This window comes from Synchiropus splendidus, chromosome 8 (assembly GCF_027744825.2).
Source record: "Synchiropus splendidus isolate RoL2022-P1 chromosome 8, RoL_Sspl_1.0, whole genome shotgun sequence".
NCBI classification, from domain to species: Eukaryota; Metazoa; Chordata; class Actinopteri; order Syngnathiformes; family Callionymidae; genus Synchiropus; species Synchiropus splendidus.
In genome coordinates, this window is record NC_071341.1 from 12,616,322 (window position 1) to 12,641,547 (window position 25,226).

The 25,226-nt window shown below is 52.2% G+C and overlaps 3 protein-coding genes across 7 annotated transcripts; all 3 read left to right on the forward strand.

The window, feature by feature from the left end:
- Positions 1-1,481: 1,481 nt before the first annotated feature.
- On the forward strand, positions 1,482-13,267 carry zfyve16 (zinc finger, FYVE domain containing 16). Of its 4 annotated transcripts, none has more exons than XM_053873928.1 (18): positions 1,482-1,671; positions 3,812-3,922; positions 4,043-5,751; positions 6,271-6,367; positions 9,244-9,420; positions 9,489-9,619; positions 9,746-9,941; positions 10,011-10,133; positions 10,454-10,609; positions 10,674-10,898; positions 11,057-11,139; positions 11,501-11,605; positions 11,663-11,813; positions 11,877-11,957; positions 12,030-12,192; positions 12,291-12,393; positions 12,451-12,627; positions 12,694-13,267. In XM_053873928.1, the coding sequence occupies exons 2-18, from the start codon at positions 3,853-3,855 to the stop codon at positions 12,850-12,852; spliced, it is 3,906 nt and encodes a 1,301-aa protein (XP_053729903.1). In that variant the 5' UTR covers positions 1,482-1,671; positions 3,812-3,852; the 3' UTR covers positions 12,853-13,267. The 4 variants fall into 4 exon arrangements, with proteins under 4 accessions (XP_053729903.1, XP_053729904.1, XP_053729901.1 ...); XM_053873929.1 differs by having other exon boundaries at positions 11,883-11,957; positions 12,288-12,393; XM_053873927.1 differs by having other exon boundaries at positions 1,483-1,671; positions 12,288-12,393.
- A 185-nt stretch (positions 13,268-13,452) lies between these two features.
- On the forward strand, positions 13,453-17,359 carry sec14l7 (SEC14-like lipid binding 7). The gene is made up of 12 exons (XM_053873940.1): positions 13,453-13,592; positions 13,677-13,752; positions 14,957-15,000; positions 15,074-15,136; positions 15,198-15,386; positions 15,457-15,552; positions 15,621-15,681; positions 16,004-16,087; positions 16,154-16,260; positions 16,573-16,712; positions 16,837-16,994; positions 17,058-17,359. The coding sequence occupies exons 1-12, from the start codon at positions 13,539-13,541 to the stop codon at positions 17,174-17,176; spliced, it is 1,191 nt and encodes a 396-aa protein (XP_053729915.1). The 5' UTR covers positions 13,453-13,538; the 3' UTR covers positions 17,177-17,359.
- Positions 17,360-17,713: 354 nt separating this feature from the next.
- LOC128764282 (metal transporter CNNM4-like) lies at positions 17,714-25,086 on the forward strand. Of its 2 annotated transcripts, XM_053873935.1 has the most exons (8): positions 17,714-19,309; positions 20,215-20,358; positions 20,488-20,622; positions 20,709-20,878; positions 21,078-21,174; positions 21,714-21,803; positions 22,435-22,610; positions 22,680-25,086. In XM_053873935.1, the coding sequence occupies exons 1-8, from the start codon at positions 17,833-17,835 to the stop codon at positions 23,154-23,156; spliced, it is 2,766 nt and encodes a 921-aa protein (XP_053729910.1). In that variant the 5' UTR covers positions 17,714-17,832; the 3' UTR covers positions 23,157-25,086. The 2 variants fall into 2 exon arrangements, with proteins under 2 accessions (XP_053729910.1, XP_053729911.1); XM_053873936.1 differs by lacking the exon at positions 21,714-21,803 and having other exon boundaries at positions 17,715-19,309.
- Positions 25,087-25,226: the final 140 nt, after the last annotated feature.

A 25,226-nucleotide genomic window follows, 5' to 3' on the forward strand; every position in this document is an offset into this window, starting at 1 on the left:
GCACTATAAACATTCCGGTGACAACAACAATGATGCCCCGCCAAAAATGGAAATGTTAATGGCGCTTGCAGCAGTCACTTTGGTCTTCTGTGTTCTATGGTTGTGATCGTGGGTTGTCGGTGTGTGGTTTTAACAGGATATGAGTGTGACCTTGTATGAATGTTTACAATCCAAGTAGGATTTTAGTGCTTACGTTTTTGGGTCCGTCGTGACAGAGTCAGTACCAGCCACAGCCATAGTCGCCACAGGATAGATGAACAAACCATCTGGCCAGCAGAAAGCTGTGCAGGCAAGTCAAACTACTAGAACTAGAAGTGAGACGTCCCTGGCAAAAAGATTGATGCACTGGTGATGGTTCCGAGTCTATCCGTCGGAGGGTCAATGAAGGCCCAACATGCATTCACAGGAAGAGTACATTCTTTCATGAGAGACATTTACATTACTATTGCCATGGCGACAGAAGATTTTAAAACAGTATCTTGTCCTGTTGCCACACCTTCACACAGAAAAACATTGACCACATTGGTCAACTTTTTGACGTGAGGACAGCGTGTTGATGTCTTTGGTTCAAAGGCAGGGGTTTGGAATGGTTGGTCGACACGTCAGACCACGACGAGCTTTGTTTCTGACCCACTGCCTCAGTTTGTGGCTGACAGTCACAAGCTTAGCATCAAAACCTGTCAGACTTCAGGAGTTCCGGACCTTAAATCTGAAAGTGTTTTGAGCTACGAGACTGACATCTTGCCTCCACAGAACGTCGTTAGATCATTTTCTGAACCGTCCTGCTGGCATAACCGTCCCATTGTCCCGAGACCCAGTTCAGAGCAGCACCCATGTCATGCTATCAAGGAGAAATTTGATTTGACCTCTGACCTTTTGTGGAGACCTGCCAAGCAGCGTTTTTTCTCCAGGGCCACTTGATTCCTGCTAGTTGTGTTGATTTCAGTTTCAAGTGGGTGGAGACGCACAGGTTGTCCAACTCTGATCTGCAAAACAGTTAGTCCAACGGAGGGTCAAAGATGATCCACAAACAGATCATACATGAAGATGTCAGAAGCCCTCATCAATGCAATGCAGATTACATGCTTCACCATGGCGACACGTGAAACAAAGAGTCGTTCCTCCTACTTCTCCTCAGCGGATATGGAATCATTCACGGCTGTTTGTGCTGAAAATGACCATATTCAAACTAATTTCATCACTCGAATTATGTCCCTGTCAATTTTAGTGCGTGGTAAAGAAAAAAAGTTTCATCTTGAGTGCTTGAGCGCCCCCTACAGACGTACACAACCGATTGCACTACAAGCGTGGAGTCGGCTGTGACGTGACAAACTCGCGATCACAGTTCCGTTTGTTTTTCTACTATCTATTATTTTCACCTTTCACCACTCCCGAAAATCAAACAAGCATAGAGAGAACGGAAGGTTTTGACGCTCGACGGTAATTTATTTGCTTGTTTACTCTGACGTCACCGGAAGCACCTCTCAGGTCGCGTGACTGCTCGTCATGGCTGCCGCGTCTCCCTGAGAAACTCCCCCACCAGAGGAATTCATCAAACTTGCCCACAATGCGTACTCACCTGCGGCGCTGACCGCTGATCCCCGTCGGTCCACACGGAAATCAATATTCCAGTTCGAGCCCGGGGCGATAATGAGGAAGTGAACACCGCCGGTGAGGACTTAAGCTGCTAATAACTTAGCTACATTAGCTGGAGTGCTGCGTTCCTTAAGCTAATGACAACTTTTCAAAGTTGCTTCCTTCTTTTATCTAATTTCTTGCGACGTTATATCGCCCGGGCTTATTGACCTGTGGGTAACACGTTGGTGGGTTGTTCGTGGGTGTCTGTCCTACTTCCAGCTGTCAGGTGTGTTTGTTGTGAATCCACTTTTGCTGCTGCTGCTGCTACATGCTAATAGAGATAGATAGTTGCTGGGAGCAGTCGGATGACAAGGTTTGCTCGTAGTTTTCAAAACCGGAGGCAGTGAAACGAGACAGAATGACTGAAATTAAATCCGTTTCTTAAACGTCCCCTGAAGCACTCAGAGCACAGGTGTCAAACTGCGTCCCATAAGGGCCGTGTGGGTGGAGGTTTGCGGTCCAACCGACGAGGAAGACACACTACAACCATTCAGGTGTCCGAAGGCTGTAATCCGTTTGTCCGTCTGGGGCTGTTTGTTTCAGCTGACACCTGATTGGTTCACCTGTACCAGGGCTGTGTGATGGCAGGTGTCTTGCGATACGTATCCCATTGTCATATATTGTGATACTGGAAGTTCTGCAGTATATTGTCACAAGAGCCATCATTTTAAAGGGGCAAATCAAATAATGTGCATGAAAACAATTGTATTGTTTTGACCTCAGTCCAGTGAGACTTTCAGTTTTGCAGTGCAACTTAGGAATGAATTGCTTCCTCAATCAACTAAATAACTGTGTACAAAAAGAAAATACAGTGGTACCTCGGTTTTTGAACGTCCCAGACTTCGAACAAATCGTAGTTCGAACAAAAATTTCGAGATTTTTTTGCTTCTCATTTCGAACTATTGTTATTGTGTATAATGCAGCCTCTGTATGCAGATGTGTCCCATTAGCTACATTTACTGACTGTTTTTTCTTCATATTGAGGTGTAAAACCTTTCCTGTCTCCGCACCGGACCATGGTAGAGTGTCACAGGGGAGGTGCTCGCTCTCGACACCTCAGAGCCTGGAGCACTCCAGGGTTTGATGTCCTGTTGTCGGCTGGAGCTCGGATAGGGATGAGGCGAGTCTCGGACAGAGCGTTACTTGGTTTATGACTTTGTCGCAGCCAAACTGCACAGAAGCGCACATTCAGAGCTGGACACGCACCGGGCACCTCTTCACTTCTGGAGAGACCTCACTCACTCGGCAACCCCTCCCACATGCAGCGGCCACACACATAGACGAACAGCGCACCGGCAGCAGACACTCTACATTCACTCCTACAGAAGCCTATTTTAAGGCTTGGAATGCATTATTTCTTCTTCCATTAATTGTAATGGGAAAAATCGATTCAGATTCTCGAATGGCCGTCTGGAACCGAGCTACCACTGTATATTAAACATGTCACAAATGCAGTAGCATAATTATCTATGTATTGAATTTCAATATTAACATTACTACCAGTTTGACACCCCTGGTCTAGAGTTGTGGCTCAGAGTCCAATATAAATATCCAAATATTTCCGTGACATGACCTCATTTAAAACACGCTGTGTCCAGGTGTGAAGCCTCTCAGAGGATGGACACGCGTGTGTACTGACAACCATGAACTCTCTTAGAGTGGTGAAGTGTGTTACACACAGGTTTATCTTTACATAAATGTTCACTAAGAAATGTAACAGCATAGAGTATCTCAAGCGTGTGACTAGATTAGAGATCAAGTCAAACAACTGCATAGATATTTCAAAACTTGAAGCTGATCAAGTCTGGGTTCAGATAAGTTGAACCATACTGTTCTGCCAGCCGTTTGTGTATTCAAATGTGTGTTTGTTAAAACTGTTCACACAAGAACAGTAATTTCCTCTGTGTAATTACCACAAGTATTACGTCCATTTGAGTGAGATAATAGTTGATTTAATACTTTATCATACTTCCGTGTTCTGTTCTTCCATGCGCCGTTCTGTGGTGTTATTGATTATAAAATATCTGACCACGGTTAGATAGGTCGCTCAGAACACATGTGAAGGTCCCAACAATTGCTTGAGGCAGCAAATACAATGGAATTGTGCGTGTAGTTGTTTCAGCTGACCAACAAAAGACACTTTGCACTGGTAACCACCTCCTCCTCTGCACAGTGCTTCTGCTCTCCTATCAGGATCGGCAGAGCCTGTCCAGGATGGACAGCTTCTTCAAGGCGGCTGTGTGTGACCTGGACAAGCTGCTGGATGACTTTGAGCTCAGCTCAGGTGAGAAGTTTGATTACCTCCCCCAATGACGTTTACTTCATGTCCACCTGAGGCAGACTCAAGTTCCCTGAGTCACGTTCTTCAAGTCTCAGTTCTCATTTCATCTTCTGTTGTTTCCAGATGAGCTTGGGTGCCGCCCAACGTTCCTGAAGCCGCCTGCCTACTTCTCTGACTCGTCTGTCACCCAGGGAAGCATCCCTGACCTCAGCTCCCTTCATTATGGTTCTGCCTGCGTTCCGGCAGGTCAGAACAGCATCCCTGAGGATGGAGAGGACACGGGCCAGCCTCTCACTGGAGTGGACCTGCTCTCATCTGTTGACCGAGTTGCATCGCAGTGCGCCGCGCCTCCATGCCCAGATCGAGCACTGAAGCCAGTGTGCGACCTTGTGAATGACGCCAGCTCTGCAATACTGGTCCAGTCCGACAGCCATGATGCCTACTGTCAGCTGGATGCTCAGATGGAGGAGGAAGAGGGGCTGCTGGTGGACTTTGATGCCCCGGTGCTGACCCTTCAGTGCCAGGCAGACGCGTCTGCAGAAAGGCTGCTGCCTCTGAATCAGAATGGAGCGGAGAATGTTGGTGGATTATCAAACACGCTCAGTCTGCTGGATGTCATCCTTCCTGCAGCAATGGAGTCAGGCTGTGAATCACTCGTGGGCTCTGAGGGACCACCAGACTCCAGAGAGAGACCTGAAGAGGAGTATGCAGAACTGGTCCAGAGACACCTGGAAGAAGATTCTGTCCCTCCTCATGGGGTTCCAGATGGCCCGGTTAGTTCGGAGAGTGAAGTGTGTATCGATGAAGACCCACCTTTGGCTGGGGCTGAAGCTCCGGGACTATCCTGTCTACCTCTGGCTGTCTCCATGTGCGGCACGCTGACTGCACCCGAGGAGAGTGAGGAGACTGTCCCGGAGCATGAAGAGAGTAATTCTGGTTCAAATGAGCTTGCTGACCTTGCTGCACCTCTTCAGCTGGCCCAGGTTCAGGTGACTCCAGACCAGCCTTCTCCTAAGCCCCCTGCTGATTCTCCAACTCCTCCGACTCCTCCGGATCCCACGATGGCCCACCATCCCCCCCACCATTCTGAGAGCAGTCTGGTCCACCTGCCTGAGTTTGGTTTTGAGTATCTCCCTGAGAGTGACCAGGCTGAGCTCCTTGTCACAGACGAGGAGCTCGACGCCTTTTTGCTGGCCCACAGTCAGTCTGGGCCAGACCAAGACTCCAGCGAGCCAGATCATGTGGTGGAGGAGGTCATGTGTTGTAGTCACGCTGACCCAGAGGATCTGGCTACTCCAGAAAGTGACAGAACCATGTTTGTGCCCGTGGAGGGGACCAACCCGAGTGTTGCTCCTCCCTCGCTCTCTTTGGACGTTTGTCTGGCTGAATCAGAAGCCGCCTCTCCCACCAGCACCCAGCTGTACAACAGAGGCTCTGAAGAGCCACCATCACATGGAGGTGCCAGGCCGAAACAGCTTAACTGCCAAAGCACACGATCGCCACCCACAGGAGAGGAGGAAGACGAACAGGCTTGGGTCGGCGCGTCAGTGGACAGTCCTTCCCCAGGCACCCCTTCTGATCTGCCTGCCTCAATTCCTTCGAATGCTGCTCAGGAATGTCTAGATTACTGCTGCGATGAGCTGTCAGAGCCGCCTCCTTACCCTGGGGAGCCGGCCAAGTATGGCTTCGGACCAGCGACCGCAAAGGAAGAAGAGCAGTTGGGCAGCAGGCAGCCAGCATGGGTTCCTGATGCTGACGCTCCAGCCTGCATGAACTGTGAGCAGAGATTCACCTTCACCAAGAGACGTCACCACTGCCGTGCCTGCGGGAAGGTCAGAGGTCACACTCACTAACGCTATACACACGCCTCACTCGTGAAAATAGAAGTAGTGTAAGTAAAACAGAATATCTGGTGAATAGCAAAAGCTGCAGAGACACTGCAGGAATGGCTTTGACTTCAGAGGTGACATGGTCCTGTATGCCCCGAGTCGTTCGTGGACGTGTTTTGTCATTTGGGTCACTTGAGATGTTTGCATTTTTTTGTCAGATAACGAAAGAAAAAAAAAGATTTTGGGTTATAATTGCCATTATGATCAACATCTGTTGACGTGAAGTGACTAGCTCTGCGGGAAACACTGCTGTCACACACTTATTCGAACACTTATTCGAACACATAAACAGACACAGTGAGAGACACTGATCACATAGTTAAAAACACAAGTCGACAGCGCCCCCATCAGTGTGTGCTGTGCTACAAACTGACAGAGATGCTGTGTCCCATTGAAACCAGAAGCTGCTCTTAAATCCCTTTAAACAGGGGCTTGTAAACAGCTCTTGTGCGCCCCCCGCAGGTCTACTGCGCGGTCTGCTGCAGCCGCAAGTGTAAGCTCAAGTACCTGGAGAAGGAGGCCAGGGTGTGCCTCACCTGTTTCGACACTATTCACAGAGGTAAGAGTTCAGCCTGTTTGCTACCAGCATGGTCATGTGACCCTCTATCATGTTGTGTGTGCCGACTTGTTTTCCTATCTGGTGCTGTCTGGAGCAGTGGTGGGCAAAGTGCAGCCCTTTGCCTGCAACCATGCTGGACTCATGAGCTAAACAGAAGCTGATGCACATTCTCAATAGAACCTCCGTAGATATTTTTTACGCCTGTTTTACTAGGGATGTCCCGATTCCTCTTTTTTCGCTGACCGAGTACGACAGCTGAGTACTTGCCAATACTGGGTACCGATACAAGTACTTAATAATAGTACCAATAAAAGTACCAATAACAACCACTTTAAATTATGCTTTTTTTTCAGCACATGTTCCCTTAACAGACACGACTTCACTGCCACAGATTTCACTTTCAACATTTAAATTTTAGCCTGGGCAATCTATGTGTATGTTGATCTATAATGTCTAAGATACTGGTACTGCATATTGGTTTATGCATTCACTGTTACCTCGTTTGTCGCAGGGGTTACATTCCAGGACCTCTCGCAATAGTTGAAGCCCCAAGCTTAGCAGCACCATAGTGTTGGTAGCAGCACCCAGGTTAGCGCAGTGTAGCACAGATCGTCAGCATCAAATGAGAGTCTCTGTAACTAGTAATGTCATTAGATGGAAACATGACGTATTGAGCGTTTTCTTGAACTAAACACGTTCATGTATCTGAGCCGTTTCTCTGCACCGTGCATTGCTCCATACAAAGTAGACCGTCACTGAATACAAGTGGTGCTAGGTCCGCCACCGTGAGGCACATGGCTGCGTATATTTATCAAATGAGAAAGAGTGAGTGTGGATTGAGAGCTAGAGACCATCCTCATTTGTGGGAGAGTAGACAGCCCGGTAAAAACCTGTCATGTACTGAATCCGCAAAATATAGTGAGGGAACACTGCAGTTGGGTGCAGTACTTTACGTGCACAGCGAAATAGACCAGTATCGGAGCGACATCCCTTTTTTTTATTATTATCATTTTTTAATTGGCTTCTTCTATGGGTGATACACAGACAGTCACACTTTTATTCTGCCACGAACAGCTGTGTGTGACAACACACACAGGAGCTTTGTTCGTATCATGTGGTCTATGCATGCTGCTCTGCAGTAGCTCCTCCAACAGACGGGTCAAATGTCTGAGACGTCACATTTGAAAGGTTTTGAACCAAGACTCAATGATCACGCCAGTGGCTGATGATGCAGATTTTCAACTGACGGTCATGCTGCGAAATGTGTATGAAATGGTGAAATGTATGAAATGAGACTTGGACTTGCCATGGGGGAGTGTGATTGTCTATTCATTTGGAACCCATCTTTCATGAAGTGCTGTGGTCAGATGCTGCAGAGAGATGTGCTGTATTTGATCAGCTAGTCATCATAGTGGACATGTAGCTTCTCAAACACACTGGCGTCTTTACATCAGTCCAGTATGTGTTGCTACAACAGCTGCATTGCTTTAGCGACATTAGCATCTGAACCAGCAAGACTTGTCGGCATTGTCTCATTAGTTGGTGTGTACTCGTATATGACATGCACAACATGGGCCTCAAGCTGGTTGTGGTACGCATGGGACCTTCTCTATGAACTCTCGAGATGTTTGTGATTTCTAACACTTTTAGGTTATGGAGTACCAATAGCCTCCCAGATGGCCAGAAGGCATCTGCAGTCAGCAGAATGTGAAAGGAGTAGGATAAGGATGAACTCCTTGAAGTTAGGGACCTCCTCTACTTCTGTGCTGCCCCTGCGACCTGCCCTTAGATGCAAGGAAGGAGTTGTGGGAGGACAGAGTAGAAAAATAATTGAGGTCTGCAGACGTCCTAGGTGATATTTCTGCTGTCGAGAACTCAGTTCCTGTGAAGATCTCCTGGGACCCCGGACCTCATGTTGAGATCCCTCCTCCCCCTCCCTTACGCTCAGCTTGCTTGTTTTCCTGATGACTCATTCTTTGAACTGAAAATAGCTCCCACGTCACCAAAGGCTTCGTTAGCAGCTCATAAATGTTTCAAGACTCCAAAGCTCTTGGCATGTTGGTGCTCCTCCTGGACTGTGGTTTGGTCCCAGTCTCGGGAAGAGCCTGAGCAGCTCCGCATCCAGCGCTGCAGAGAGGTAGCTTGGACGGGGGAGGGGGAGGAGGAGGATCGTCCTTGATGGTGCGTGTCAGAGGAGCTGGCTAACGCAGTAACCATGTGACAGTCTAAAGAAGGTGATCCACTTTCTTTGGCAGCGCTGTGACGTCACTCTCCCTCTGCTACTCCTGCGTGTGTGTTGTGTACACTCCTCAGTCTCCGGCTAACATGCTAACAACACCGCTATTTGAGAGATGCGGAGATGGGCTTCAGACGTGTGTCGACTTGGGCTCGTGATGCTGCGGTAAGCTGCTGCTGTTTTCATCTTTTGGTGGATTCAGGGTCAAGCGGTTTGTTGCTTGCTGAAGGTCCACACTCCTTCTGAGATGGTGTTGAAGGTGTTGGGCTTCTCCTCTCCCTGCTCTGTTGGTTCCTGAGCTGTAGAGGTGAGGATCATCACCTCCAATTCTGCGTTTACATAGTGGTCCAGGTGGAGGTCACCTGGGGGGAGGGTGAGGCACTTCAGATGACCTGAGTAGAAGCGTACAGTCACCCTCTGGTGGTGGTTGGACTCCACTTTCATAACCATGGCTACGTGTGTGGTCACTTGTCCCTCTCGGTTTTGACTCTCAAGGAGTTAGAAGGAACACCTGAGTGGTGCAGGGGTGAGGAGCTGTTTCCAGTCAAAAAAACAACCAGTTTGAAAGCAAACAAGGTCGCAGCTCAGCAGCACATGTGGGCTTGACTTCGCGTGACCTTGTTCCTCTTCTCTGGTCCAGCTCAGGCCATCGAGCGGATGATGAGTCCGACGGGTCCCAGTCCCAACCCCAACATCCCGTCTGAGTACTGCAGCACCATCCCGCCCCTGCAGCAGGCCCGCGCTGCCGGCACGCTCAACTCTCCTCCGCCCACCGTCATGGTGCCAGTGTCCGTCCTCAAACACCCCACCAATGATGGTACCGGTACCTCTGTGTGGTCCCGTCCTGTCCTCAGAAGCCCTTGTGACTCTGCTCTGCTCCTGCAGCGTGTCCGCGGGAACAAAAGCGGGTCTGGTTTGCGGATGGAATACTTCCCAACGGGGAAGTGGCCGACACGACCAAGCTGAGCAGCCGCCGGAGTTCGCAAGACTTGAGCGTCGGCACCGACCAGAATGCTGTAAGGTTCTCTGACGTCCCTGACCCATGACCCACTTACCTAAAAGTTTCAGAGTCAGCTGGCCTGAGTTTGACTGTTTTTCTAATGGATGTGACACCTCTTCTGATCCAAACCCTCTTGTTTCAGCCGGAGCTCCCAGGCACCGATGTGTCCCCGTCCACCCCTGCAGCTGAGGTGGTCCGGCCAGCGTCATCCGGACCATGGGACTTCTCCCTGCTGTGTGGAATCAGCGGCGCCGTCAGAAGAACTCCCAGTCTTCTGCCTGATGATGAGGACCAGCTCCCACCTCTGCTCCTGGTCACTAGAGAAGATGGAGCTGGAGGTCAGTGCTGGTCTCCACACCCTTCTCTGCCGCCAACCTCCCCGCATCCTGACCACTCCTCTGTTCCAGACGTGCTGGTGGAGGAGAGCCCGGCTCCCTGTCAGATTCGACACTTGTTGGAGGAGGGCGGACCCCGACCGCTGACCTTCGTTCTCAATGCCAACCTGCTGGTCAATGTGAAGCTGGTCACATGTGAGTGGCTCCCAACTGCTCACCACTCCTCTCCTCGTCTGCAGTCACACCGGTTCACGTTTTGAGAGATGATTGTGATGATTGTGCTAAAGGGTCTAAACAAAGTGTGCTAAACAAAGTCTTAACAGAAGATGTTACGGTCAAGTGCTGGTTTGACAGGCCACTCTCGTGGTTCCTAATGGGCTCGCATTTACGCACACGCTGAGACACTCACAGTGAACCTGTGACGTCAGCAGCAGAAAAGTCTCCCTTCTACGTCATGTGACTCCAGTTCTCCGCGACTCTGAGGTAGTCACATGGTGTCCGTGTTTCCTGCTCAGACGGCAGTGGGACCTGCTGGTGTTTCGGCTCGGTGGGTCTCCAGGCTGTTGGTCAGAAGGAGCTGGTGTTCCTGCTGGAGTGTCTGCCTGATGAGAGGACTCTGCCCAGAGACCTCTTCTCTCTGTGTCTCAGCGTCTACCAGGACGCTCTCCGAGGTAGGCCCGTGAGCCACGTCGACCCGGAGGACGGGAGGACTTCATGTCTTTTGTTGTGTCTCAGGGAAGTTTGTGAACGAGTTAGACAACGTGACCTTCACCAGCAGCTTCTTGGGGAGCAAAGACCATGCCGGGATGGTCTTCTTCTCTCACACCTGCCAGCCACTGGAGGACCTGACCCTGCCTGAGCAGCCCTTCCTCTTTGGCCTGCTGGTCCAGAAGCTGGAAGTTCCGTGGGCCAAAGTCTTCCCGCTCAGACTGCTGCTGCGGCTCGGAGCGGAGTATAACGGTGAGTGTGCAGTGCGGTCAAGGCATGAGCGCTTGGAATAGGCTGTGGAGTGGGGCGACCTTGAACTGGTCTTGGAGAGGTCATGTCTAATGGATGACCTGAGCGGACCCTAGCGAGCATCAACTGGTGTGTAACCCACTTGCTGTTTTCTCTCTCAGTGTATCCCACCACTCTGGTCAGTGTCCGCCACAGAGCCTCTGTGTACCGAGAGACTGGACACACCATCATGAACCTGCTGGCTGTAAGTACTCGCACGCACGCACGCACGCACACACACACACACCTATGTTTGTATTTCTGTCCTTGTGGGGACATTATTAGGTTTGTCATTGCCATCACCCTTTCCCCAACCTAACCATACAAAACACGTGGCTAACCTTAACCAGGACTCTGAACCCAACTGAAATCCAGTGACCCATGACCCAGTTATTTTGAAGTCTTCAACCTCAAATCGTGGGGTCCGGCCAAATGTCTCCACAATGTCTTACAGTCCTCACAAGAATAGTGTTTTCAAGAATTGATCACCATAAAGTAGGATAAACAAGCACACACGCGCACACACACTGCTCTACCAGGAGGCAACCATGTCTCTTTCTTCTCAGGACCTCAGGAACTACCAGTATAGCCTGTCATCGGTCGAAGGTCTGCGGATCCATATGGAGGTGGGTCACATCTACATCGATGTGCCCAGGAGCAGCTTCCACGAGGTGAGACCGGCACCATTGGCTGTGATGGACCCGGGCTAATGCGAGCGTCTCTCTCAGGTCCAGAAGGTGGTCAACTCCTCCAACGAGCACGTCATCAGCATTGGCGCCACTTTCAGCTCGCAGGCCGACTCCCACCTGGTCTGCTTCCAGAACCAGGACGGAGCATACCAGACTCACGCCAGCAGTGTTCCCGGCAAGACCCGCACAGGTGGATTCCGGACGGCACCATGGATGGCTGTGCACGTTTTGACCGGTGACTCTTCTTCTCTAGTGACAGGTGCCAGTTTCGTGGTCTTCAACGGAGCCCTGAAGGCCTCGTCAGGGTTCATTGCCAAGTCCAGCATCGTGGAAGGTGCTCCTGCCGTGTCTCCAGTATTGAGATGGACGACCACGGACTGAATCTGTTTCTGCTGTCTTGCCTCAGATGGGCTGATGGTTCAGATCCCTCCTGAGACCATGGAGTCCCTGAGGGCGGCGTTGAGGGAGCAGACGGACTTCCACATCCAGTGTGGCCGCAGCGACGGAGGAGAGGTGAAGGAGAACGTGACGGTCCGCTGGGTCAGCTGGTCCAAACCTGTCAACACCGGGTATGTGACTGCTCCCCCAGCAGTTACTGCTGCCAGTGAGCCACTAAGCGGTAATGTCACTTCCTTGAGTTCCACTCTGACGCAGTCCTCCGCAGCAGGAAGAGTGCTGTGGACGGGAAACCGTTGGACGGAGCCGTTAGCGTCCGGGTGCAGCAGGATGTGGAGTTTGAGTCCGACACTCGAGTGATCCGCTGCACTGAGGTGAGTTCTGTTGGCTCTGTGCTAGCCGTCCTGCGCGCTGACTCGTCTGTCTGCCAGGTCTTTTACCAGTCCAGGTCTCCGGACTGCAGCCTGGCGTCTCTCCTGGCGACCTGCAGCGTCTTCCAGAAGGAGATTGCTGTGGCGGCCTGCGGCGCTCTGACACCTCACCTGGCTGTGCTGACGGCCAGCGGCATCAACTCACTGTCCCTGCGCATCTGCACACAGCCAGACATGGTACCGTGTGTGTGCGAGTGTCTGTGTGTTGATGATGTCAGACCATGTGACCAAGTGTGTGTCCAGGTGGAGTACGTGGCTGGCTCCGGCGGGCGCCTCCTCCCTCAGCGCTACATGAACGAGCTGGATGGTGCTCTAATTCCTGTCATCCACGGCGGGAATGCCAGTGTTCCTCAGACTCAGCTGGACCTGGAGTTCTGCTTCTTCATCACACACTCCCTTTAACGCCGGGCTGCCCTCGGACACTGTCACCCCACGTCTGTGTTCCCGCCTGGAGACCTGCGGCTCTCAAACGCCACCGAGAATGTTTGACGGATTCTGGAACTACTGAACCAGGTCTGTCCGATTGTGCTGCGGGGCGTCACGAGTGGCCTGAGGCGTGTCCCCGGAGAGACAGATACTGGCTATCTGAGATCTGACTGACGCTCACACAACACTCAGTTTTTAACCAGAAAACCAGAGTCAGGGTTGCTGTTGCTACCTGAACCCCTCTAGACCTTCATGTGAGCATGAGTTGGTGGCAGAGAAGTGCCCGGACCTTTGTTGTGTAGCAGAAATTTATTCACCGCACTTTTACCTCTGAAGATTCTCTCCTTTAAAATAAAACTGGAATTTATCAGGTTTTGCCGTCGCTCTGATGAGTTCTTTCCATTATGCTGGAGGCCTGTCAAGGGGGACCCCCCACCCTCCCCACCGCCATGACCACACCAAATGTGAGAAAAAACATAAATGTGGTGTTTCCCTCCTTTTCTACTTCTACACTACAATGTTGTCACACTGATCGCAAGAATGTGTGTGTCAGGGGGAGTGGTTTCAGTGGAAGGTGGTTTCACCGGGCTGGGGTCGAAAGGGGGAGGGTATCGGTGTCCTGCGGGATTTCTCAGTGTGAGTGTGAGCGCCAGAGCAGCAACATGAGTGGACGAGTGGGAGACCTGAGTGAGAAGCAGCTGGAGCTCTTGACCGAGGTGAGCACATGTGTGACCTTTGACCCCTGCAGTCCTGATCTTGTCTTCAGCTTGATGTTGAATATGATGATCTACTTCCTCCAGTTCCGCTCCAGAACTCAGGACCTTCTTCCAGAGCTGCCAGAACAACATGACCACTTCCTGCTGCGGTGGTTGCGAGGTGACACATACACATACATACACACAGATAGACACACAGACACACCGTCGGGAGTTTCTGTTGGACCTGCCGGTCTATGGAGCAGGCTATCTGAAGAATGGAGCAGCAGGAGCCTGACTTGTGTGGTGAGAGCCAGATGAGAGCTGCTGCTGCTGCTGCTTCCACAGACCTCTTGAGACCCAGTCCTACCTGGCTGGACTCCTCTGTTAGTTGTCCTTGATGAGGTTGACCTTTCACCTCAACTAAGTAAATATTCACTGCAAACCTGGACTCTGTTTTTCTACCCTATCGGACAACGTTGCTATTGATCTGTGACCCAGAGGGGCCCGAACCTGAGCGAGACCTCTCGTGGTGAGCAGTGTCATACATTGGTGTGTTGTCATGGTGACCAGTATGTCAGTGACATCAGTGTTGTCATGGCGACCAGTGAGAGTGACACTTCAGTGTCGTCACAGCGACCAGTGTGTTGGTGACATCAGTGTTGTCATGGTGGCCAGTGTGAGTGATGCATCAGTGTCATCACAGCGACCAATGAGTGCCACATCTGTGTCATCATGGTGACCAGTGAGTGACACTCAAGTGTCGTCCTGGGGACCAGTGTGTTGTGCTAGATCTGGATTTTTCTTGGTGTAAAGTGAGTGACTTCTTCCCCCCCCCCATCACCCCTGGGGCAGACAGGCACCTGTCACTCGCCTGCTCTGCTCCAGTGAAACCAGCCACGTGAGTTCAAGTGCAGAAACCGGTTCTGACGTTTCTGCAGTTTGAGCATTTGTGGAGGTCAAAGGTCACCTTGTTTTGGCATCTTTGATGAGATGCTGCTTGAAGACTGTTGTGCTGATGATGTCAAACATGAATGTGTGTGCAAACAAACATGGCAACTCAATTCAGGAAACCTGGTCACATGACACCGATAACAACTGTTGATCCAGCGGGTCGATCCCAACAGTCAACAGACTCCGTGTTCTCGTCAGAACTGTCCAGTTCCAAAGACTAAAATTTAATGACTCAGCAAGCTTCAGCACTTGGTGAAATCGCTGTGAGTGTGAAACCTGTACTGCTGCTATGTGTGAGGGGGCGGGGTCAGAAGGTTGACATTGGGATTGCAAAGGTGAAGAAAAGCAGAGTCAAATCTGGCATTGGTCATGTGATCCTGACCTCCTCGGGTCCGGGCTGGTCCTAATGTCTCGCCCTCCTGTGTCTGCAGCTCGGAACTTCAACGTGTCGAAGGCGGAGCTGATGATCCGCAAGGTGACTATGATGGGTCTGTTGGTGGATGATGACCGGGCTGCACGGCTCACTTCACTCTCGTCTCTCGTGTCAGCACATGGACTTCCGGCGCCAGATGAAGGTGGACTCCATCGTTTCTGACTGGACCCCTCCCGAGGTTCCGACTCAACATGTGACCCAAGCTTGTGTCCAGTTTGTGAACTGTCTGTGTGCGGCAGGTGATCCGCCGCTACATGTCCGGCGGGATGTGTGGCTATGACCGGGACGGGAGTCCGGTGTGGTACGACGTGATCGGACCTCTGGACCCACGAGGACTCCTAATGTCGGCATCCAAGCAGGACTGCATCCGGACCAAGATTCTCAACATGGAGCTGCTGCAGCGAGAGTGCAGGAGGCAGAGCTGCCAGGTGCTGCTCCATCTTCTTCATCACCTTCATACTCTTCATCATCTGTCATCATCATAATCTTCATCATCAGTTGGGGAAGAACGTGGAGTCAATCACCTTGATCTACGACTGTGAGGGACTGGGACTGAAGCACATCTGGAAGCCTGTGGTGGAGACGTATGGAGAGGTGACACCATCTTCATCTTAAACATCGTCATCACCATCTTTACCTTCACCATCTTTACCTTCCCTCAGATCCTCACCATGTTTGAAGACAACTATCCAGAAGCACTGAAGACAGTTTTCATTGTCAAAGGTGTGTGTGGTGGGGGGGGGCTTGTTTATCCTACTTTGTGGGGACCAATTCTTGGCAAAACACTATCATTGTGAAGACTGTATGTCTTTGTGGGGCCCTTTTCCTGGATCCCACAAGGTTAAGTATGAAGACTTCAAAATAACTGGGTCATTATAACTGGGGTTCAGTTTGGTTCAGAATCCTGGTTAAGGTGAGCCATGCGTTTTGGATGGTTAGGTTTAGGGGGAGAGGCTGGGGAAAGGGTTATGTCAATGAGAGGTCCCTACAAAGCTGGTGTGACAAACCTGTGTGTGTGTGGCCCCTCATGACATCACTGTGTCAGCTCCCAAGATGTTCCCGATGGCCTATAATCTGATTAAACACTTCCTGTGTGAGGAGACCAGGAGGAAGATCCAGGTGCTGGGAGGTAAGAGACGACAGCAGGTCTCCTGACGCCATGTGACCTGCTCTCATGGTTCCGCTGTGTCTGCAGGTAACTGGCAGGAAGTTCTCTGTCAGCACATTGAGCCCTCACAGTTGCCAGTGGTCTATGGGGGAACCCTGACCGACCCGGACGGAGACCCTCGCTGCAGGACCATGGTGAGGAGAGCAAACGACTGACACACTACTGAGCAACAGAACCACAATCAGGAGTGTGTGTGTGAATGTTATTCCATACTGGGTGAGCACCAAGTCTTGACAAGCCACCTTCTTGTGAGGACATTTTGGCCTGTCCCCACAAGGTTTATAGGGTTAAAACCTCAGTAAAAGTACTTCATTATAAGTAGTTTTCAGTTTGGTTCAGAATCCTGGTTAAGGTTAGCCATGTGTTTAGGTATCAGGGGAGAGGCTCGGGAAAGGGAAACCTCACAATGTCCCCACAAAGATAGCAATGTGAGCTTGTGTGTGCAGATCAAATGTGGTGGAACTGTCCCCAAGTCCTACTACATCCAGAACTCGGTGCAGGTCCAGTACGACCACAGCGTCACAGTCAGCCGCGGCTCGGTCCTCCAGCTGGAGTACGACGTCAGTGTGGCCTGCAGTCGGCTCAGGTACCAGACCAGAACCGACACCAAGTTGCAGTTATTAACAAGCAGCCGCTTCATTGTGACCTCTGTCTCTCTGTCTACCTCTCTTCTTTCTTTCCCTCTCTCTCTCACCTCCTTCTCCCCCCAGGTGGCAGTTTGCCAGTGACGGCGCTGATATCGGTTTCGGCGTCTTCCGCCGCTCCTCGGACCGACAGAAGACACTGCTGCAGGTTCTGCCCAGCGAGCGGTACAACGCTCACCTGGTTCCGGAGGACGGCGGAGTGACATGCGATGAGCCCGGAGTGTGTGAGTACCATGGCATCACAATCCTCAGGTGACGGACGACGCAACACCCTCTCTTCTCCGCAGACATGGTGTGTTTCGACAACAGCTACAGCTTCCTGCAGTCCAAACGGGTCAGCTACACGGTGCTGGTTCTGCCTCCTGCACACGTGCCCTTGTCTGACAGCGTGGGGGGCACTCAGTGACCTGGACATCCCATGTCTCCAGCCCACAGTCACACGGGTCATAGGCCATGTCAGAAGACCAGCAGCGCGGGTGTCACATGACCCTGTTGTGATCAGGCCTTTTTGGTCACGTGTCCATGTTGAATAAACTTCATGCAGTTTCTCATCGTGGATAAGCATGCAGGTCTGTTCGCTCTTTGTTCCACCAGGTGTCGCTGCCTCGCCTCCTCAGAGCAGTTTTATGACGCAGAAGCTCGTCAGGTATTTCGTCTGACAGCTCATGAAGTCAAGTCACTCGGACCAGCTTCGAGCTGGTTGAGTCACGGCGCTGCTCTTCGCCATCACGTTTCGATGAACAGTGGAACAATCCAGAGGTCACTTGTGACGTCAGCGAGACATGTCATTCGCTCACGTGACTGTAGCACCTGGGGGTTGGAGGTCATGTGCTTTTACATAACGGAAGAACAAGTGCACATCTGCAGCAGCTGTGTGCCGCATGGGCGGTGCGGGGGCTGGCGCAGCATCCTCGCCGCCGCGCTGCATTCTGGGTTGGTCGGGCATCACTGACGGGAGGGGGGTTGTTTACCGGCTCCACCTGACCCTGTCCGGTGGGCGGGGCTAACCGAGGGTGTGAGTGTGATGCGGCCCGGAGAGGCGGGGCCGCCGGACGTGAGTAAATGACGTCAACGGCTGGTGTCACCAGCGAAGGCAACATGGCGACAGAACGCAGCGTCCTCACCGTCATCATCTGTCTGTGGAGCGCCGCGGCCGGCCGGACCCACGCCGCGGCTTCCGCGGCCGGGAGCCGCGTGCTCGGCATGCGGCTGGAGCGGAGCGACAAGCCCGCCACCACCACTGACGACGGTGTCCTCCAGGTGACGGAGGAGAGCTCGGTGCTGCTGCGCTTCTACGGGCTGCGGCTGCACCCGGGCGCCTGGACGCAGATCCGCTTCACCGAGCTGACGGACGGAGGCGGCGGTGGTGGTGGTGGCGGCGGCGGCGGCGGCGGCGGGGGGCAGGATGAGGAGGAGGACGGAGGGGAGGCGGCTGCGCGCGTCGGCTTGGAGCGCACCTGCGCGGACTTCACCAAAGACATCAGCGTGGGCAGCTTCATGAACGTGAGCAGCGGCGGGACCTCCGGGGTCATCACCGTGCACGTCAAGCCGCTGCGCAAGAGCGAACCGCGGAAGGAGTACGCGCTGTGCACGCGCAGCCCGGACGGGCTCCGCTGGCTGAAGCTGGGGGACAGCGATGGACGGCTGGTGGTGGTGGAGGAGAAGAAGTCGCTGCTGCCCATGTGGCTGCAGGTCATCCTTATTAGCTGCCTGCTGGTGCTGTCCGGCATGTTCAGCGGGCTGAACCTGGGCCTCATGGCGCTGGACCCCATGGAGCTGCGCATCGTGCAGAGCTGCGGGACCGACAAGGAGAAGAAGTATGCTCGCAAGATCGAGCCCATCCGCAGCAAAGGCAACTACCTGCTGTGCTCGCTCCTGCTGGGAAATGTCTTGGTCAACACCACGCTCACCATCCTGCTGGACGACCTGATCGGCTCGGGACTGGGCGCCGTGGTGGCCTCCACCATCGGTATCGTCATCTTCGGCGAGATTGTGCCGCAGGCGCTGTGCTCCCGCCACGGCCTGGCTGTGGGCGCCAACACCATAGTGCTGACCAAGTTCTTCATGTTCCTCACCTTCCCGCTCTCCTTCCCTGTCAGCAAGCTGCTGGACGTCCTGCTGGGCCAGGAGATCGGAACTGTTTACAACCGGGAGAAGCTGGTGGAGATGTTGAAGGTGACGGAGCCCTACAATGACCTGGTGAAGGAGGAGCTCAACATGATCCAGGGGGCGCTGGAGCTGCGCACCAAGACAGTGGAGGACGTGATGACACCGCTGGCCAACTGCTTCATGATCCAGGCCGACGCCGTGCTGGACTTCAACACCATGTCCGAGATCATGGAGAGCGGCTACACGCGGATTCCGGTCTACGACGACGAGCGCTCCAACATCGTGGACATCCTGTACGTCAAGGACCTGGCCTTCGTGGACCCGGATGACTGCACCACCCTCAAGACCATCACCAAGTTCTATAACCATCCGGTCCACTTTGTGTTCCACGACACCAAGCTGGACGCCATGCTGGAGGAGTTCAAGAAAGGTGAGCAAGAGTGTCTGAGTGTGTGTGTCACCCTGCATATTTGCTGATGCTGAATGATGTGTGTTGTCATGGTAACATGGCTGTGATGTCACACACTGACTCCAGGAGACAGTGCCAGGGGTTACCATGGCAACACATGAGCAGTGTGGCACACATGTCACTGATGATCACCCGGTCCCGTTGCCACAGTGACAAAAGGTCACCAGAGGGGTGACTGGGCGCTGACTCGTGTGTCTGTCATGTGACCTAGACATTGATCCCTGGCTCTCGGGTGGCTGCGATGCACTTTATTGACCGGTGGAATGTTAGTGGACGCACACGTGACGCTGCTGCTGTCACCCGACACTTGGGCTGGAGCGAGTGTCAGGTGACTCATGACCTGACTCTGATGAGGATTTGACTGCTGATCAACTAATCGCTGATATGAGCCGCCACTGTGGCGCAACAGCGGTGCGTTCAGGCGCGCAGGATTAGTGTTCACAGCTGATGTTGCTGAGTGAGGATGAAGCACCATTTCACCGTAACGACATTCAGGTTCATGTCACAAGGGGGATGAAGAATCATCATTGTCTTTATCTTCATCCTTATCGTCATCATCATCCTATTCTTCATCCTATCAGTATTCATACTCTTCATCACCCTCTTCATCCTTATCCCATCATCATCATCATCATCCTCTTCATCATAACCACCCTCATCATCATCATCCTCCCTCTCATGATCATCATTTTCTTCATCATCACATCATCATCATCTACTTCATCATCACATCTTCATCATCAATCATCATCATCATCATCCTCCTCCTCCTCTTCATTGTCATCCTCATGATGATGGTTGTTGGTCCAGTGTGAACAATGTGTTTGTCCAGATAGGGTAGTGACCTTCTGACAATCTTTCTGCAGGCAAATCTCACCTTGCCATCGTCCAGAAGGTCAACAACGAGGGGGAGGGGGACCCCTTCTATGAGGTCCTGGGTCTGGTCACACTGGAGGACGTCATCGAGGAGATCATCAAGTCTGAGATCCTGGACGAGTCTGACCTCTACAGTGAGTCTCTGTCAACTCACTCACTTATCGACGTCTAAGTTTGAATAACATCAGAGCTCAGAACATTCCACCTCTCTCACCTCTCTTGTGTGTCTGTGTGTGTGTGTGTGTCTGTGCGCGTGAGTGCAGCGGACAACAGGAACAGGAAGAAGGTGGACCCGAACAAGAGCAAGCGCGACTTCTCTGCGTTCAAACACGACGGCGACAGCAAAGTCAAGATCTCTCCGCAGCTCATGCTGGCGGCTCATCGCTTCCTGGCCACAGGTGATGAGGAGATTAGCGGTCATTCGGCCACTGTCAGAGCTGCTTAACGTCACACACACTCTGACGTGGTGTGTTTGTGTGTTCAGAGGTGAGCCTCTTCAGTCCATTCCAGGTCACAGAGAAGGTTCTGCTCAGGATCCTCAGACACCCTGACGTCATCCAGGAGCTCAAGTTCAATGATAACGACAAACGCTCACCACATCACTTCCTGTACCTGCGAGGGAAACCTGTTGACTACTTCATCCTCATCCTGCAGGTGCTCGCTCACTCTCTCGCTCACTCACTCACACACTCACTCTGGGGATCTCTGAGCAGCCGGTGACATCACTGTTGTCGTCATGGTGATATGTGCACATGTAAAAAGACACTGCAGGAACAATGTAATATTTATTTGATGCCATGTGTTTGTGTCACTGGAGACACTGGAGTGAAATGCTAACTGTGTGTGTGTTCAGGGTCGAGTGGAGGTGGAGGCTGGAACAGAGAACATGAAGTTTGAAACTGGAGCCTTCTCCTACTACGGAGTCATGGCTCTGAACACACCCACGCTCGGTAACTCACACACACTTGCAGTAAAACACACTTTCACACACAAACAAATAGACAAAGTTGAAATCTTTTGAACCAGGTTTTGAGTAGAGAAGCATCTGCAGGTCACAGAAGAGTGACCCTGGTGGTGTGACGCCATGAGTGTGAGCACTCAGTAAAGCCGGAGGTCTGATGGGAGCAGGAGTCAAGAGGCTTTACTCTAAAAGAGGAACAGCTTAGACCAGTTGGTCCACGGCTGAAGGTGACTGAAGGTCGCCTGTCGCTCGTCACCTGTTCATGTCAACACAGAGAGGCTCCCCTTGCCACTGACCGCTACAGCAGGACCGTGACTCTCATCTAGACTGCATGCGCGCTTAGGCTGTGACGTCACTATTTAACGGCTGCGTGATGTAACGGCCCGCTGGCGAGCCCTGCTGGACAACTTATGGAAGTGCAGGTTCTCTTACCGGCCGACGGCGGTTCCAGTTTTCAGCCAGACGTGTTCGTTTGAGGCCGAAGGTTCTGGTCCATGACAGTAAAGCTCCTCTCTCTTTGTCTCTTAGCCGTCACCCCCCCGCTCTCCCCCTCGGTGGCGTCCCCCCCTCCGCGACGTCTTTCTCTTAAGAGGTTTTCTGTGTTCTCTCGTTTCCCAGGTAAAGGCTCGGGGCTCCGGGCGGGCGGGGGTCTTTTGTGTCTCTGTCGTCTCCTGTCCACAGAGGCCCAACAAGATCACTTGTTGGGCCTCTGTGGACCCTAACCTTCATCATCATCATCTGTGTGCAGTTTCACCTGATACATTAAAGTGCGCAGTGCCCCAGACCCAGAGCAGGATCTGGTTCAAGAGAATTTTGAAAACGCCAGGAGGGAAGGGTGAGGATGAGGAGGAGGAATTGTAGTGAGGAGAGGAGAGGAGGAGGGAAGGAGACAAGGATGGAGGAGGAGGAGGGAAGACAAGGAGGGAGGAGGTAGAAGAGAAGGATGGAGGGAGGGCTAGTGTGAGAGGGTCACAGCATTGACCCGCACAAGTATTGCCGTCACAAACCGTCACTCATCAAGTTCTTATAGGCTTGTCATCATCTGATGATGACGTGTATAAGCTCAGAAACATTGACCCCTAACAGCCCCACCTCCCTGTGACATCACACATGTGCTCATCATCACGCTCCTGTTCACCTGTGTGTCTCACCTGCTGTCTGACTTGCCACCTGTGTTCGTCTATCACTGCCTCTGTCAGTTTGAGAGAGTGTGTATGTGTGTGTGTCTCACTCTCCTCTTGCTCTCCAGAGTTCCGCTCGCCTTCTCACGGCGGGAACCTGAACCGCTCAGCATCTCTGAGCTGCACGGAGCGCCCCCCTGAGGGAGGGTCGGTGGGGGGGAGCAACAGTCAGATCCCAGGAACTCCCTTCCAGTACATTCCTGACTTCTGCGTCAGAGCACTGTCGGACCTGCAGTTTGTCAAGGTAGCGCTCTGATTTTCAGACCTCCGGCCCTCCAGAGGGCGGCACACCTGACTCTCCTCTTCTCTCCAGATCACTCGCTCTCAGTATCAGAACGGCCTGCTGGCGTCCCGACTTGACAGTTCCCCTCAGTCCCCAGAGGGCAGCAGTGTTCGCTTGGACATGTCTGCCCCACTGCCCCCCGTCACTCCCCCGGGGACGTACTCTCCACTGCCGCTGGCCACTCCACCCATCAAACACCCGGCACCACCTCAGCCCACGCCACCCGGGGGTCGGACCGCTCCGTTGTCAGGCCGGCGGCCAAGTCAGCCTTTGCCACAGGCCACGCCTTCTCCTGGAAACCACGCTCTCCATCCACAAACTTCTGCTCAGCCAGGATCCAAGCCTCTGCCGTCACCCCCTTCTGTTGACTCAGAGAACGGCGTGGGGGAGACCACCACATTGCTCAGTGAGCAGCAGAACTGCGCTGGCCCTCGACGGCCCAGTGGCTCTAACCCGCAGGCCCAGGTCCACACTATCAGCCACACACATACCGAGAGCACCATCTGATGGAACGCGACACCTACTTCCTGGGCCTGAATAGAACGCCACCTAGTGACCCTTCTTCATCCTGCATGGTCCTCTTCAACCATAGTACATGAGTCCAACCCAGAGAACAAAGGGTTCCATCTGGGACTGGTAACCTTTGACCTTTTCAGGTTTGAGCGTTTGACTCAAGTTGTTTTTTTTTTTTTTTGTTAAACTTTGTCACTGTGAAGCAGCGAGACTCTCGGAGGATCCGAACACTGTGACCACAGAAGCGCTGGACGTCATGTTCGTGTGTTTGTGTCTTTAAGCATCTGATTTGGGTTCAGCTCTGCAGCTGATGCTCACTAAGACCCAAAACCTGTCGCAAGGGTTGCATTTACTTGCATTACTCAGTGCTGACCGGCCGAGGAGCCCAAAAGCTATGAACCAAATCATGCCAGCGACTTCCAGAACAAATGGTCTTGTTGGTGCTGCGTCTCAATTCTTGCATGATGAACGTACTGGAGAATCAATGCCAGACGCTGGCTCTGTTTGCAATGGCCTGACATCGTTGCTGCTGGGAGGCAGAAATGCACCAAGCTCAAGCCACACCCAGCATTCGCTTGAAGTGGTGAATATGTGGAAGTCAGAGAACGCTACATAGAAAACTTGGAAACATGTCAACAGGTTCAGCACGCAAACGTTTGCTACTGTAGCTCTAGCGTCAGGTGGCTGTGTGGCTCGCTAACATTCAAGGTTCTGCTCTTCCATCACAGCGGATCAAGGTGGGAGGGCGTCAGCTGGCATGTTGTGAATCTAAAAATCACAAGATTTCTCATGTCAATGGATCGTACGACAGACGGACCGCGAGTCAATTTTAAACGGACAACAGGGTTGTTGTGTTAGCTTTCAAAGCTAACGGTTTGTTGGTTCATGGCTTCATGTTTAACCAGCCAGTGTTTTCTATCTGCCAAGGTTCTTCCAGTGGAAAGTTAATCAACATCCAACCAGGTGAAGGATTGACTGGCATGTTGGAGTGTCGCGGTCGGCTGACTTGTTGATATTTAAGCAAACTTTCCATCGCATGTCTTCTCCCTGACTCCGCCCTCCTGTAGCCTGAGACGTAGAGTCAAACATTTACATGTTGCACTCCAAACCAGGGAAACCTCCTGCACTTCCTTCCTGAGTGTTTTCTGTGTTCACCATGAGATTAGAGCGGCAGGTGGTTCCTGACGCGCTGCTAGCATGTGTGCTACTTCTGCCAGAGTCTTTATCTAGAGTTTATTTTCTTCAACAGAGACTGAAATTCTATTTATCCGAGCGGTTGCTGCGGCACTGCCGGTGAGCCTTGGTTTTACCTGTGGATTGACTTGGTTCAAGCACAAGCCCGGCACTGAATGGCAGCAGTCACGTCTTGATTAGCACTTTAGCGACTCCATGTTGTTGCATGTGACGTTAACTTGAGTGAAATGTCTTCCTTATCTGTAGCAGCACTTCACTCATCCATTCTTTCCTTCACTCTTCTGTCTGTTCATCACCCATCCATCTATTCATTCACTCATCCATCCGTTCATCCGCGCCTCTCTATGTTGTTGTCACTCATTTGATTTCATTTGTGACTGTTTGTTGACTTTACAAAGCCAAAGTTAAAGAAAGGGACATTCCGCAGCCAGAGTGGAAATGTAGCAAGGTGGGCGGGGCCACAGATGACGGTGAACAGAGCAATAACGTTTGCCCAGACCTTCTGCTGAAAGTAAAAACGACTTTTATTTTAAACTGTTCCATCTGGTCTGGGCCAGAACACCGACCGGACCGGGTCTGGTACTGTAGCTGGTCTGGTTCCGGATGAAGCGCCTGAACAAGCTTGAAGCTGAGAGCGTTCGTCACCGGAGGACGTCGACACTCGTTTATTTATTAAAGATGTCTGAGCAGAAGCAATAAACTCCACACTTGAGCCACTGTTGTGTTTTTGTTCAACTGGCGACGAGCGAGTGACGCAAGTCGGTTTCAACCGTCACTGTGAGTGCGTGTTTGAGTGGACCTGAATGCATCATCGTTGTAAACAAGTCCTGTGGTCGCCAACTGTCCTTGAACGCCGCAGCAGCTCAGAGT